Raw genomic sequence first — 17278 nt, forward strand, 5'->3', positions numbered from 1 at the left:
TACATATTTTTCACTATACATAGCCCCTAAATGCAAGCTATCCACTTCATTGGACCAAGCAAATAAACACTGATTTCTTCTAAGGCTGAAGGAAAAGAACAACTGTGTTGAACTTAGGGAGAGATGTTAGGTCTAAACACTGCACCTTATGGATGACTTACAGGATTTTTCAAAGAAAATTCTTATATAACCTATTTTATAAGAGAGTTCCAGAGTTACTTCTAACAACTCCATACTTAATTATATTAAATGCCATAAAACTAATGTCTGATTCACAGTATCTTAGCAATCACTTAGAAAGCTAAACTCTCCAAATATAAGAACTATTTCTTTCCTTTTTTTTATCAAATCCAAAGTTTTCTACCATTTTTCATACTAAGGAAAAAAAGGACTAATGCAATGATTATGTCTTAAGGAAAAGAGTTCCAGATTTTCATAAATTCTCCAAAGAGATGTTTACCTAAAGTTCTGGGGAGGAAACTTCTAAACATTTTTGCCTCTCCCTGTACCCCCCAAAAATATGGCCTACGAATGTAAAAGTGACTCAAAAATAGCAACTGGAATTTTTAAATGCTGCTGGTGGAAACAGAAAATGTAAAACAGTACAACTACTTTGTAAAACTGGCAATTTCCTTACAAGTTAAACTTACAACTACCATATGACCCAGCCATTTCATCCCTCAGTATTTACCCAACAGAAATAAATGTCTATGTCCATACAAAGATTCATAGCAGTTTCATTTATAATAGGACAGTCTCAAATGTCCATCAGTATGTGAATGAACAAATTGTAGCACATAGAGTATATAACTGTAGCATATACAATGCAATACTACTCAGTAATAACAAATAAAGAACTATTAATGCAAGCATCAACGTGGCTGAATCACAAAATAATTATGCTGAATGAAATAAGCCAGACAAAAAAAAGAATACTCAGTATATGATTCCATTTATAAAAGAATTCTGGAAAACGTAAACTAATCTATAGTGACAGAAAGCAGATAAGTGGTTGCCTGGGGAGCAGGGAGTAAGGGGTGATGAAGTACAAAGGGACAAGAGGAAATTTGGCAGCAGGGAGTGATAGAAATGTGCATTATCTAGATTGTGGTGATGTTTTCACAGGTATATACATATGTTAAAACTCAAACTGTACACTTCAAATATGCAGTTTATTGTATGTCAATTATGCCTGAATAAAGCTGAAAACAAAAATGCCTCCAAACTACTGTAACACTGACAATCAATTACAGAAGATCTAGCAAACTCTTTAACCTTATAAGTGCTCCTACATTTACTAAATACAAAAATTCAATCACTAAATAAAAATGAATAATACTCTATTCTACCAGAGAGGACAAAAGATACATTAAATATAATTTTGAAAAAATGGCTGGCTTATAATTACCCATTAAGCTATATACACAAAACTTGTGAATAAGGACTAGAACAGCAAGCAATATGTCACATGGAAATGTTCTGTTTCATTCACATTGCTTTAAAGTTTATATTTTCACTGTGTTACAATGTGAACCACAGACATGTTTTACTTAACTATGTTACTCCATCAAGGCTATTCTAACAGCAATCCGTACTGTCAACTACCTACCAATTTCTTTCCAGCTACAATTTAAGGCAGTAGTCTAGAAGAGGTATGCACTTTTATTTATTACAGGTATCAATCTTTCACAAAAGAAAAACTGGCTTATGAATATTCTATTACACATCTCAGGTGCCATAAGTTAGTCCAATTAATCAGAATGACCTTTGCTACATAAGTTGGAAAAAGTAACCAAACCAAGGATTTAGAAAATGATTTTTAAAACCTTAAAGATTTTTTAAGTAACAGTTAAGCTATTTCATATACAATGAGACTCCAGTAACAATCAGTAAGCTTGAAATGTCCAAATAATTTTTTTCTAATGGCAGTTGTGGCAGAACAAAGGCACTCTTGTGCTCAAGCATCTTAGAAAGGCTTTTGTCCAGTCCAAGCATCAGCAGTCATGTGATCTTGAGAGAGAGAAGCCTACCTCCCTACCACTATCCCCAGTTACATTAAGGAATATATACACACATATAATGCCTTTCGAGGAACAAAGAGGGAACCATATTGGAAGGGAACAAGTGGAAAAATAAAGAAATGGTGGACGTAAAGGCCATGGATTCATTCCTTCATTTAAATAAACATTAAATAACTACCAACCATTATGTGCCAGGTGCTTGTGATACAGAGATTAATAAAATGCCTTCCCTACCCTTGAGGAGAGTTCATACCTTCTGGATGATACATCTTTGAAGAAATGCACTGAAAAGTAACCAAAGTTTCACCAAAGACAGACAAGATGGCCAGTATATTAGAGCAAGTGATTGCAACTAACAGCAAAAAAATACGATTAAACTGGCAATGGCTATTGTAGGAATAGGCCAAATTGAGATTCTTAGGGGGAAAAAAAAAGACCAAGGTAATATTGTAAACATGACTGGGAGAGACATCCAGCCTGTACGTTGCAGACAAGAAAACAGAATGATAGCTTCAATCATTATGTTCCTGACAGAATGGACCTTCCGAAACAGAGAAAAACCATGTTTTGAACAAAAGGACATGATCCGGCATCTAGAACTACTTTAGAAACAGGCTATGCTATGGTCTGAATGTGTGTTTCCCCCCAAAATTACAATGTTGAAATTCTAATGTGCCCCGTATGATAGTATTAGGAGGTGGGCCTTTTGCAAGTGATTAGGTCTTGAGAGCAGAGCTCTCATGAATGAGATAAGCACACTTTAAAGAGAGAGCTCCCAGGCCAGCCCAGTGGCATAATGACTGAGTTCGTGCATTCTGCTTCTGCTGCCCAGGGTTCACAGGTTTGGATCCCAGGCGTGGATCTACACACCACTCATCAAGTCATGCTGTGGTAGTGTCCCACATACAAAATAGAGGAGGACTGGCACAGACGTTAGCTCAGCGACAATCTTCCTCACAAAAAAAACAAACAAAAAAAGGTAAAAGGCAGATAAACTACATTAAAAAAAGAGAGAGAGAGTTCCCTTGCCCCTTCCACCATGTGAGGATACAGCAAGAAGTCAGCAGTCTGCAACCCAGAAGGCCTTCACCAGAACCCAACCATGTTGGCACCCTGATCTTGGACTTCCAGCCTCCAGAACTGTAAGAAATATATTTCTGTTTTTATAAGCCACCCAATCTGTCGTATTTTGCTATGGCAGCCCAAATAGACTAAAATAGGCTAATAAAAACCTATGCTAAACTACTCCTAAGAAATAGTATTTGCAAAAAAAAAACCGCACGTCTCAACCAGAGAACCAAGATGCAGAGAAATGCACCTAACAAAATATAAGTAGAATATTTTTAAAAATCCATGCTGGAGAACACTGTCTTCTTTTTCATAGTAGAGAAAAACAACTTCTCCACAACTAGTTTATAGTATAAAACTTCAATAAAGCAAAAACTTAGGTAAAGGAGGCAGTCAACTGGCTTCCCTTTCAAATGGATAGGAGGGAGCTGATACAATGATAAGATGCTTCTAGGCTGAATGGCCCTTACATCCAGACTAGTCCAAAGATCAAATACTAACTATACTCAAGATATTGTACTTAAAGGGGTTAAATGTCCCATAATCTACCTAAGAATAAAATCATTTGGCTTGGAGTTTTATTTTGTTTTTAATGTTTCTCTGGTCACCTGACAAGCAACCAAGGGGATTTGCGAGACTGAAGGGGCAGAGACTCTCACCCTACCCTTCCCAATCCCCAGTCAAATCTACAACCTTGGACAGCAGGTGACAAATGAAGGTTCTGAGGTTTGGCGAAGAGGGCTCTGCTTTGGGGTGAGAAGCAAAGGGTTAGAGCCTAGGCCAAAATGATTCTGGACCACTAAAGCCAAAACCTGGAAGAACCATTTTCACTCTCCAAAACTAAACTCAAGTAACTTAGCTCCATGACTAATTTTTAGCCAGAACTTTGATTTAGAGCAATGATCAGCACACTACGGCCTATGGGTCAAATCTACTCACTTTTTGTAAATAAAGTTGTACTGGAACACAAACATACTCATTTATTTACATATTGTCTACGGCTGCTTCCACCACTACAATGGCAGAGCCCAATAGTTTCTACAAAAACCATATGGCCCACAAAGCAAAAAAATATTCACTTCTAATTCTTTACAGAAAGTTTGCTGACCACTAATTTAGACAGAAGAAAAGGAAAGAAAACCTAGCTATTACTTTTGTTGAAGGGCATTCAGTAGAGCAGAGTGCTTATAGTTTAGTTCAGCAATTAAAGGAGTCCATCTCTGACATCCTTTCCTCTAATTTCTAAAAGATGCTTTTTGCCATCTTGAAGCAGGGATCATTTTTGTGGGGTCTATGACTTGGCAACTCAAGAGGCTACTAATCACTATCCATTGCTATTTAGTAAGTGTTTCAAATTTAGTGTCAGTCTCGAGATCACAACCACCATGCAGACTCATAATGGTTCTGCTTAAAAAGCCCAGGCTATCTGACAGGATATAAACAGTGTCTTTTATATTTAGGATATAAACATTTTGATGTGCCAGAATCTTTTAGGGAGCAAGTAACTATCTTTTAATTAAAGGATAATAAATAGGATTTCTCCTGATCAGACCAAGTACCCTGAAACGTAAGTGCATCTCAAATGCATACCTCCCAAACTAGATGTAAGTTCTGCCAATGGCTAGTGAAGGAGATCAGACCTGAGATAGCTTTGTATGAGGTATTATCTGTCGAGACTGCTCCTAAAGAGAAAACAATGCAAATAAATACGGGGAAACTCATCCAAACATACCATGAAAAACAGGATGCTGTGTCAGTGAACTTCTCTGGCCAGATGAGACAAGGCCTGCATGGAGTCTGCACTGAGAGGGAAATCCAATAAATTCTAACACTGAAAAAGTACTCACTGGAATTGAAATCTTAATCTCAATTTTCATGCCAATGAAAAACTCCTTTCTCAGACAATGGGGGAAAGAAGGGTGTCAGCTGGCCACAGAGAAACAAACACTGAACCAGGGAGATGAACTTTCTAAAATCCTCCATGTCAGGGAAAAGAGGCTAAGAATCATTATAAACTTTACAAGAATGGAGGAAAGATTCATTCATTTTTCAACAACTATTTATTCAGCACCTATGTACCAGGCACGGAGGTTAGAGGTACTAAAGAAAACTAGACAAAACCCCTTGTCCTTATGGAGCTTACGTTCAAGTGGGGCTGGGGAACAAAATACATTGTGTATTATATGGTGATAAGCGCTCAGAGGGAAAATAGTGACTACTAGGGAGTGTCGAGGCAGGTGGCCACGGAAGGCTACACTGATGAGGTGACATTGAGTTCTTCTGGCCTAGTATGCTTCACAGCACACTTGATGGACCAGAATAAGGTTTAACCCACAAAATCAAATTGTTTATACTCGTGGAATATGCATGTGTGTCATGAGTTTGCCACACTGTTCTTCGGAGATAGTAAAATAACCTGTCCTCTATGAGGGCAAAGTTCAAGAAAAGAAAGTAGTGTACATTTTCCCAATTGGGTAAAAGTACACCTTCAAGAAAATCCCTCTCACAAGGACAAAAAAATAGAAGAAATGAGGACAGACAAGATATGTCAACAAATAGGCAGATAAACTGAAAACAAAAACAAGTGAGGCGCTTACACCGCACAGAATTTTTATGTGGGGAATACTATCTAAAGAAAGTGCATAGCAGGATACAAAGGAAGACAAACCTATGGCAAAGCAGTACGGACAAGCATCTGAAGCTACATTAAAATGCTGCAGGAAAAATATGGAGCCTACCTACCCTGGAAAGAATAGAAAGGAAACCCTACAGGAGGATTTTTAAAAATGGGTCACTGTCCCACAACTAGAAGGACCTGCAACTAAGATATACAACTGTGTACAAGGGGGGATTGGGGAGATAAAGTAGAAAAAAAATGGGTCACTGCCACGCAGGTAAGCAAGAGCCCTGCAGCCCTCGGGGGTCTGCCAGTCTTGGTGTTAAATTGACAATGGGAGGAAGTAGCCAAGAGAGTAAATCAGCTGCCAGAACTAGACTGACTTCAAAGGAAAGGGTAAATTGAGCTCCTTACTTTCTATACCTCTTGGTCACCAAAAGTCTAAGCCAAAAACAAAGATGATCATAGTAAATCAAGTTTTTTCTGGGTCACCACATATAGCACTAAAGGAAGGGGATAAGGATTGGGACACTTCCTCTCTCTTAGTCATACATAAATTTCAAAAACAGAGAAAGAACTAACAAGTTGAACATAAGCATCTCCTAAAATATAACCAGTGAAGCAGGGATATGACCTCTCCAACAGGTCTCAAAACCTAAGACATCCAGGTGTTGCAAAACCTTCCCTAAGATAGCACAACACCTAACAAATAATAGCAAAAGTTCTTTCCTTCTTGAAAAATCATGATTACCCTATTTTTCTACCATTCATTCCTCCTTCTATAGAAGCCACCTATTTCCTCCAAATGTTCAATGCAAATAAAAAGAAAAATGCTGAAGAAACTCTATTTAAAAGGTAGGTAGAATAACACTTTTCTATCTGCTACACTTTTACAACATCTGCTGCACTTACTTTAACGGACTGCTGTAAACATAAAATAAGGTGTGGATCAAAGTCCCTGTAAAGGGATTTTTAAATCAAGTTCAAAACAACTAAATATCGCCACGTTTCAAGAGTTCACTGAAGATTTTATTAAACTTTCACATTTGCTTATTTTCTTTATTGAGAAATACTTAAAAATTAAAGATAGAAATACTAGAGAGAGCAAAAACTAATACAAACAAACAAGTAATAGGGACAAAAAGATTTCTAATATCATCCCAAATGTTATTACTACTGATAAAATCTTAAAAATATAAGCTGGACAATTCTCTCATTTCTTAATTGAAAAAAAAAACCTGGAGGGAATGCACTCATTTTGTCTTTATGGATACTCTCCAACAGTCAAAAAACTTATCTTAATAACATATACTATATATAGATATATGTCTTACCTATTAAAGATTTGATATTTTCTAAGATTAAATCACTTGTAATATTTCCAGATAAATCTTGCCCCAATTCAGCAATCAGCTTGGCATAACCTTCATTCTCTTCTCTTAACAAATTGAATTTTTGCTGCTTATAACTGAAATTAGATAATCATAGGGGGATAAAATTAATTTCAATTAACAACCTTGCATAAGAGTAATGTGTTTTTCTCATTGAATTTTCCCACCTCTCTTATATACAACAATCATAAGAATAGTTGTTGAAAGTTTACCTCTTTGTGCATCTTTTAGGAGAGAAAATAACAGTGGTTCATAAAAGACACCCCAATGTTAATTAAACAGGGAAAACCAGTAACAAAAGGAAAACAAACTGCTAATCCCAAGGAACAATAACATACCACTGTTCCCATCACGAGGAATATACCCTCGAGGATAGCCATAGTTGTAAAATATTTTATTAGTAATAATAAAAGCAGTGAATATTATTTTAACTTCTAATATGGAAAAAAATTAACATTGGTTTCACACAGGTAAAGTTCACTGCTGAGTCAATAATCACACGCTACTTTTAAAAGGAAAAAACAGAAGACATGCTAAGAGCGAGAAACAAAATCTTCAAACTTCCTTTAGAAACTTCTAGTATTCAAAATAATACTAAACAACATACTCAGGTACATGATCTACAACAGAAACATACATGTACTTACAAGAGTTTTGTCTTGATTTTAACTGACTTTTGATTGAATTGCTGTGATTGTTTGATAAGTCCTAATGATTCCAATGTTTCTGGATCCAGGCGTTCCTTTAGAACTGTGTCTGAAACTAAATACTGTATTAAAAAATATTAAAAGCCATTTATTTTAGCATTCCAACTATGCATCCACAATCTGAAATATATTCAAAATAATTTTCCCAAGTAAGAACATTAAAATCACATTTTATATAAATACACACACACACAATTTATAATCTATAAAAAGGCTTGGAACTTCAATTTAACAAAAGTGGTGATTCTCCAAATATTGAAAAATATAACATATAGCTCTTTAAAAAAACTTACTAAAAAATTATATGCATGCTGTCCCCAGCCTAAAAACGACAAGAACTACTAATGAAATCCTGATTAAAATTGAGTCTATCAACTGAATCTTCTTTAAGATAATACAGCACTTCATCCTTCTTTGGTTTCTACTGTTTAAGTCAAATTCTAGTACAGCAAAGACAAGGACATTCTTCCAGGTCTGAGTAATGGCTTTTCTCCTTGGTTCTAAATTTATGAACATAAAATGGTTTACTAGACAATGATTATGACAAGTTCCAGAATTTATTATTTTTAAACTACCTCCATTCTTTTTCTCCTTGCCTAATAAAGAGTTTATGAGAAACTGTTCAAAGTTGTCCACATCATTTCTACTCACTTGATAGATGCTTACCTTCTTTCCTTAGTTAGGAACTTACTAGGTCAGGAATATCACCTAAGGTTTTATATGTATAGATAGGTTAAGTGATATGGTAGCATGCCTATTTCATAGAAATAATTAGCGTGTCTAATTTTATAAAGCATTCTGTTTCAAAACCCAAATCTCAACTTACAATGAATAGTCAACTGATATCAATATCTTCCTCCATTAACACAATAAACGGTGATTACAACTGTTCAACGTAAAATTTGGAAAAGGAAAGCGTTTTTTAAAACTTACCAAACATGCTAATACCAATTGTGTAAAATAGTCTCTCTTGCTTTTTTCTTCTAAACAATTTGTCTCAATATCTGTAATGACGAAAGAAAAAAAGGTGAAAGTTTGAGTGATTTTTCTAGACTATCTAATAAGATACTTAATTTCTTTAAAACTAGCTAATTTTAAAATGCCTCATTCTGAATCTGGAAAAAAATTTAGAACTATGGGGTAAGCATGACCTGTCCTTCATATGCATATGAATGCTTAGAATTAATTTCTCCTAGTACTGGAGACTGACCCTGTGACCAACGGGATGTCCATAAAATGGTAAGTTGATTACACAGGAGCTATGTACTATGGCACTGGAAGGAACAAAGCTTCAAAAAAGTACTGTTTTCACAAATGGAAATATTCAAGCAAAGTTTAAACGACTACACGACAGAGATGCTAAAGAGGAGATTCCTTCCTTAGGCAGAAAGTCGAACTGGGAAACAACAAAGATCTCTTCTAACACTAAAGATCTTATTACTTGTGAAGATCAAACCCTTGACCTTGACCACCACGGTACCAGAGCCACCAACTCTATGAAAAGACAGTATTAAAAGATTTTTTTTTTTTTGAGGAAGATTAGCTCTGAGCTAACATCTGCTGCCAATCCTCCTCTTTTTGCTGAGGAAGACTGGCCCTGAGCTAACATCCATGCCCATCTTCCTCTGTTTTATATGTGGGATGCCTGCCACAGCATGGCTTGCCAAGCAGTGCATAGGTCTGCACCCGGGATCCAAACCAGCAAATCCCGGGCCACCGAAGCAGAATGTGCAAACTTAACGGCTACGCCACCGGGCCAGCCCCTTAAAAGGTATTTTTAACATCCTATTTTGAATTCTAGTTAGCAAATAAAATTTATTCAAGATTTTCATTTTCTTCCTACTGAAATATTTTAAAAAACTGAGGCCTCCTAGAGTTTCAGTAAATTATTCAGAAAATTTGTCAAACAATTTTTATGATCTGAAGTATGGAGGAAATAAAACAATAAGCTCTAAATGCCAAGCATCAAAAATTTCACCCAGGATTGGCAGAAATACAAGGTTGATCTCAGGATTATTGCTTGAATTGACTGCATACTATTATCCTATTTTTAAAGTCAACTCATAATTTAGAATGTGCTATAAAAAGAGGCATCAATTTTAGTGATGTAGTAAAAACTGTCCTCACAGGGTTCTAGGGTTCTCCCCAAACAGACGTCCTACCACTGCTTTGCTTCAGTTTCCTTTCTATTGCCACGACTGAGAATCAAAAGAGAAGGGGACTTATCTTCAAACATCTCCACAGTTTCCTGGCCCTTCGCCACTTTCCCTTTTTGGACAGTGCCATTTCCCAATATCTTGGCCACTACAGCTAAGCACACAGTCAGTTCAAGTGTATTAAAGGAATTCCAGGGTATAATTTATGCAATGTAAATTACAGTAATATCTCAATCTCTCAGTAAAACTTTTAATCTGTGTATATCTCATCAATCCCTTCCAAGGACTCCTAGTTGTCTCCGCCTTATCTGGTCTTCTGTTCCCTCCTCAGCCTAGGACTTCAAGGATACTGATCTTGAGGGGTCGGGACTAAACTGGGCCCATTCTTATAACCAATATCTATCTACTCTCCAAGGCTCTAAAGTCCCTAAGTTCTACCCTCAAGGTCCCTAAGATCAAAGCAGCTGGGTAACAGGTTCATCCTCTTCAAGTCAAGTCTGCTCTCCTCTTAGCCATCTAACCTGATTAAGATATCATTCTCTGGGTTCTGATCATGTTAGAAAATGCTTAATAGGACCTCAGTAAATTTCTTAGCTGAACTATCTCAACAATCAATACAGGACTCTATTATCCCAATGATGCTTTCCCTGTTTTCTTTATTCTTTTCGTCCTAACTCACGAAACCATTCTAATAAATTCATTCACTATCCCTGACTCCTCAACCCTGAATCAGTACCTAATAAGTTCTCTTTAATTTCCCCTATGATTTTACTAAAAAGCCCCCAGCCATTTCCAACTCTAGGCCCCAGTATCACCAACCACCCATCCCAGCTCAGAGGTCCTACATCAGACTCCCCCTTTCAAGTTAATATAGCTCTCAGGCCCCCTCACTCTTAGAAAAGAAAATTATAGTTGTTTAAAGAAAACTGCTATCTTAACCAGGAAAGTATAGCATTGATTTGTCTTATAATTGCTAAAATATTAGAAAGACAACATGATGTAGTAAAAAGATCATGGGCTCTGGAACCATAAAGACCCAGGTTCAAACCCTGCCTTACTGGCTTGTGTGGCCTTGAAAAATCACTTCCCTGAGCTTCAATTTTCTGATCTGTACACCTACCTTACAGAAGTCGCTGTGAGGATTAAAATGAAATTAAATGCTTAATACAATGCCCAGAACATAGAAGATGCTCAAGCAATGGCACCTACATAATTATTACTATTATCATCATTATCATCATCATTATTAGAGATAGCTCACGTTCTTACTCCTATTTCCCTATCTTGGTCTGGGGTCACCCTTAGATCATTTTTTCTTTCTGCCAAGGGTAGGGGTGGGTGAATAAAGGGGGAGGTGAGGGAAATTTTCTTTCCAAGTTTGCCGTCCTAATCTTGCTTGTAAAAATGAACTGGATAGGCTAAAAAAATTTCCCGAGAGTAATCAAACATCATCTTCATGAATCGATGCTGCTAGTAAAGAGCAATGACTTGTAACAATAATTCATATTACTAAATAACTATGAAGAGAAAATACATCCTAAATAAATAAGCCAATAAAGAAATTACTAGAACTTACTAGCAAGCTGAAAATTTGATGATTACCCAAAGTAAAACATAAAATAGACTCCTGACGCTATCAAGGAACAGCTTTCACAAAAGTGTTACCTACAAATCACCCTCTTTCAGTCTTACAAACTTAAAGTAAAAACAATTTTTTTAATTGAAACTTGTTTCATGTTGTATTTATTTGTAACATATCATCTTTAGTGCCTACTTTAAAAATTAAGCTTAATACGTTTTTTGTTGTTGTTGGTATAAATCAATCAATCCAACAGATAGCATGAACGTCTACTTATTCATCCAAACCAGGACAGTTTTAAGATTGAAAGAAGGCACTATTAACAATTATGCCAGGGAAAAGAAAACAAAACTGGGACATATGGTCACTCCATCGATGGTCTGGCTCTTTTCATTTATCACTCACAGTTCACATACATTTTGGCCTGTTCCCAGCATTACTGCTGTTAAGAAATCTTAAATGCCCTAAAGGATCAAGCACCAGGCATTTAGACTTGTTGAGATCAAATTCCAGACTCTCCATAAGACATTTAAGTACCTATCTAATTCTAGGAATTAAGATTAATGAGCTAACATAATTCATTCCAGCTTGACTAACTCTCAGAGGGATAAGTTTTATTTTACAGTGAGTATTATAAGGTCTGGTAATGTCTTCTATTAGATCAAAGTTATATAAAGCATAAGACTGATGAGAAAAACTGTGTTCAAAGTTATTTTAATTCAGATCTAAAATTAGAGAAATAAACGTACAATATACATTATTTTTAAATCCATGCTTCCCATGGAGGGACACTACCTTTTGTTCTAAGACAAAGATATAGTCCTTTATCTTGCATGAATTCTTACTTATTCTGGACAAATAGAGAAGTTATTTCCAAAGCTGGTTTCTCATCCTCAAAACAAAAGTACTTTTCATTACTTTGACTCTTCTTGCTCTTTCTAAATTTAAGAAGAATCAAAATAGTACAGTGGCAAATTAGATATCTGTTGAGTGTCATGTTGGAGATTCTGACATTCATTGATAACGTGCACTGAATAAGAGTAATTAATTATGTGGTTACTAAAATCTGACTAACTCAGACTAACTTGAAAAAACTTGGGTTTTTTACTTGAAATGACTTAATTTAGCTCAATTTTATATAAAGATATATTTTGAAAAACTCAAACTATTTGAATTATAAACTATCTAAAGTTAGTTTATAAACAGTGATTATACTCACATTTGACTTACAATTCTATATTTTCCATAAAGCAAAAAAACATATATTCTAGATTTGTAGAAACATTAGTAGTACATTTGTAAAATACTTAGTTTGAAAGGCAACATTTTATTTAACATAGTGTATTAATTTACCAAATGGCACTTTTTACAGGTGAAATAAAGGCCTAATACCTACCTAATATGCAGAATACGTCAGCAAGAATGGAGGGCATATCCTCACGAAATTCCTAGTTTTAAAAATATAATTATTCATAGTAAATACTAGAAAAGCACACCAGCAAGTATTATGGTTTCAGAATTAACACTCTTCAGTAAAACTTAAAAACTAACAAAACCCCAACACCATTATGTTAACAAATAATAAAATCCTTCAAGTTTCATAATATAGAGAAAATAAAAAGAGGGAGAGAATGGTTAGGAAAAAAAAAAATGTCTATATGTCTACCATGAAATAACTTGATAAAAAACAGAAACCTAAACAAAAACCTCAGGAAATATTAAAGAGCACAAATGAGTAACATTTTTCCAATGAAATTTCATGTTAGAAACCACTGGAATTTGGAATACCTCACACCTACCTAAAGCAAGACTGTTAAAAAGGTACATTTTTCATCCCAAACTTTAAATGTTGTGCTCATGCCTGAGTCAACACTGATCTATGCAAAAATCATAGTGGTATCAGAAAAACAGAAATCTAAAAACATACAAAAACAATTACAAGCTGTTGTTCCATAACTCAAGATTCTCTGAAGATGAAAATAATTACCAAAAATCAATCAATATTTTCTTTATGCACTGATGTTTGCAGCCTTTGGAGAAAGTGACCCAAAATTCTCCCCTCATTTCTGGAAGAAAAGTTCAGCATTTATTCTAGGTTTCTCTCCTGACTTCCCACTCCCCATGCCCAATTTCAGAGCCGTTTTCCATTAGTAAGGATCATAGTTCAATTATTGCAATTAGTTTGCTGGCACTACAGCAACCTTAGAATTAGCCTATTTTCAGAGACTAAAGGAAAGAAATAGAATTCTAAAGAAAAAACTGGCAGCTGTAACAGACACGCAAGATATGCTTCTGTGGCTAAGATATAGGACAGTGTGATATGGGACTATGAGAAAGCCAGGATAAAGACAATCAAGTTGCAGAAGTATATACATCACTAAGGACTTCAAAGGAAAGGGGAAGCTAAGTAAGAACCAAATATACATTAACTTTGTTTCGACTACTCATTTTCAATAAATGAGAAAAGCATTAGAATCAAATTCCATAAACACACTAAACCCTATACCAATGCCCAATATAAAAAATGAAATAACCTTAATTGGTGACTAGACTTTGGTCTCTAGTTTCTTAAGGGCTATGAACTTTGGCTATGCCTTCCTGAATGCAAGTACTCAGGCTATCTGATCAGAAATAATAAGGCAAGACAAGAGTTTTCAAACATGGAATACTAGTTGTTGAAGAAACAGAGTACTCCAACATGAACTAATGCTGCTCTTATCAGATAGAGACAGTTTAGGAATAAAAGAGAAACTCATATTGAAACCCTACTGCTCAAATACATCTCAGTATGATGGGGGGGAAAAATCACAACAGCTAAACACAGAAGTTGTTTAAGACCATCCTCAGGAAAGCATAAAAATCATACAAAGGAGATTACCTACCCTAACAAAAAAAGGCTACAAGAAGCTTAAAGCAGCACAGGGGAAATTCATACTGATATCAAGAAGCTCCAGGTCCCATCTCAATAATACTTATTAAGAAAGCTGGTCTCAACTGGGCAGATATTTTTATTTATACAAGTTTAAAATCCAGCCTAATAATAAAGAATAATACACCACTCGTAGAAACTAAAACTTAACTACCAGTTTACAATAAACACCCTTACAATGTGAGAGCTCATCCTTCAATTCAAATACCAAACAACCATGAGAAAAGTATCTGGCCTGAATCTAATTTAAATTCTGTTATAAAAGAGGAAAACAGAATAACCACTTAAAGGTTAGGAAAAAATCTAGTTACTATTTTCTAAAACAAACAGCAAACACATGAAAATTGGCATCAAGTGAACTTTACAGCTATGTAACCCCAATTTAAAATAATCTAATCCTCAATTTTAAAAATATATTTAATTTCTAAACATAACCACAAACAAAAAAAAGTACCTTGGTGTGTTATATTGGGAGAAAAATATTCTAGCCAAATTATTTTTCATAGAGCATTTTTAATTAAGTATACCTTGATTTCATTACAATGCAGGCTTTTGTTTTTTGCCCTCTCAGGTTACCTAACATTTTCTGCTTTACTCATAACCAGACAAAAAAATTAAAATATCTTTATTTCTGTCTAGCAACAATGGCTTACCAATATTACCTTAAAACATTCACTACTATAATTTTGAATAAGATGAAATGCAAGTTATATACTTCAGGGATCTTTGTATCAAAGGCAAAAAAATGTTAACCATTATTAAATTTAAAAACATATATACATACTTACACTAATGTCATTAAGAACATTAGATGCCTGTTCATGCTTTAGATTTCCTTTAATGACATGGTATGACAATTCATACAGAGCTTGCTGGAAATCTGTTGAACATAAAAGAAAGAGTGTAAGGACACAGTCTCTTGAACATGAAAGACAGACCCTCCGGGTAAAGATCCATATATGTCCTACTTCTCAGAATTATTATAAACATCAATAAGGATAAGAGAAATATACTTCTACCGCTTTTCTCTAACAGATTTTTTCCTTTTATTTTCACAAAAACAGAATACTAAAAGAGTAGAAAAAAGTTAACTTTGACTCCACTACTACAAGATTACTGCTTGGGCATTTCCTTCCACTCTTTTTCTATAAGTCTACATATTTTACATATTTCTATTCACAGTTCACATCATTTGGTATTCTGATTCCCCCACGAACACTTTTGAAAGCATTTTCTCATGTTGCCAAAGTCTCCAAAATTATTTTCAATGACTGCATAGAACTCCAGCAAGTGGATATAAGCTAAATAAACCATTCCTCTCACCAGCAGATTTCACAGCTTTCTAAATATATTCAGATTATAGTCAATTCAATCTCGGGGCTACACTGACAACAGGTAAGGAATAGCAGTAAATATAAAATCAAGTCTTATCCATATCCTACTGTCAGAGAAATTTCTCCCCAAATCTAAATCTCTCTTTTACCTTTATTTCCATCAGAATTCAAACTAAAATAATTACATAGGTACACACATACATAAAACGGCAGTTCTATGAGAACTGTCAACCACAAGTTGTCTCATTCACTATTAATTAGGATAGTCCCCTTTCCTGGAGAAGAAATATTTTGGGGCAGGAAGGAGTTAATGGTCAGGTGAACACCTCCCTCCAGTCATCCTTTTCTTTTGTCCCATACCCTAAACCTTTACCTCCTCCTTCTCATTAAAAGTAGAAAAACAAGGGGCTGGCCCCGTGGCCGAGTGGTTAAGTTCGCGCGCTCCGCTGCAGGCGGCCCAGTGTTTCGTTGGTTCGAATCCTGGGCGCGGACATGGCACTGCTCATCAAACCACGCTGAGGCAGCGTCCCACATACCACAACTAGAAGAACCCACAACGAAGAATATACAACTATGTACCGGGGGCTTTGGGGAGAAAAAGGAAAAAATAAAATCTTTAAAAAAAAAAAAAAAAAAAAAAAAGTAGAAAAACAGGTAGCTCTACTTGAAGTCAGCAATCCCAAAAGTCCTATGTACCCCAATGTTCATTGCAGCATTATCTACAATAGCAAAGACATGGAAGCAACCTAAGTGCCCATGAACAGACGAATGGATAAAGAAGATGTGGTACATATATACAATGGAATACTACTCAGTTGCAAAACAGAACAAAATCATTCCATTTGCAATAACATGGATGGACCTTGAGGGAATTATGTTAAGTGAAATAAGCCAGCTAGAGAAGGATAATCTGTGTATGACTCCACTCATATGAGGAATTTAAAAATGTGGACTAAGAACAGTTTAGTGGATACCAGGGGAAAGGTGGGGTGGGGGGTGGGCACAAAGGGTGAAGTGGTGCACCTACAACACGAATGACAAACATTAATGTACAACTGAAATTTCACAAGATTGTAACCTATCATTAACTCAATAAAAAAAATAAAATAAAATAAAAGGGAAAAAAAAGAAAAACAGGTAGCTCTAAAAACATTAATGTAAAATAAAGTCAACTTATAATTCCCTTTTGAGGGGAATCAAAAATCTTTTAGAGCAAAATAGCAAGCAAAAAATCAAATATTTAAAAATCTTCCCCCTTGGTTTGACTACTAGTCACCAAAAAGGAGCATAAAAAAATCAATTCCCCCTTAAACAATGAAAATAGTATTTTACAATGAAACAAATTTGTCCATTGAATTATTTGCTAAAGAAATATAGTCAGATTACCCCAATTCCTTATGAAGAACTGACTAAATATATTCTACCTTTTTCACAAATATGCCTTCATTATGCTTATAATAAACTATATAAAAGCTA

General features: G+C 35.3%; 1 protein-coding gene across 23 annotated transcripts in view; it reads right to left on the bottom strand.

The window, feature by feature from the left end:
* The window catches only part of THOC2 (THO complex subunit 2), a 104173-nt gene that overhangs the window by 69306 nt on the left and 17589 nt on the right, over nt 1–17278 (bottom strand). For all 23 annotated transcript variants that reach the window (XR_011434856.1, XR_011434859.1, XR_011434855.1 and 20 more), the window contains 5 exons: nt 15257–15348; nt 12936–12987; nt 8738–8808; nt 7745–7866; nt 7041–7174 (listed from right to left, as the gene is read on the bottom strand). Coding sequence is in view for 17 of the 23 variants with exons in the window: in XM_014729159.3 (XP_014584645.1) it covers nt 7041–7174; nt 7745–7866; nt 8738–8808; nt 12936–12987; nt 15257–15348 (471 nt within the window). In the remaining 6 variants the exon portion in view is untranslated. The remainder of the gene's footprint in view (nt 1–7040; nt 7175–7744; nt 7867–8737; nt 8809–12935; nt 12988–15256; nt 15349–17278) is intronic.

Source organism: Equus caballus, chromosome X, assembly GCF_041296265.1.
Source record: "Equus caballus isolate H_3958 breed thoroughbred chromosome X, TB-T2T, whole genome shotgun sequence".
NCBI classification, from domain to species: domain Eukaryota; kingdom Metazoa; phylum Chordata; class Mammalia; order Perissodactyla; family Equidae; genus Equus; species Equus caballus.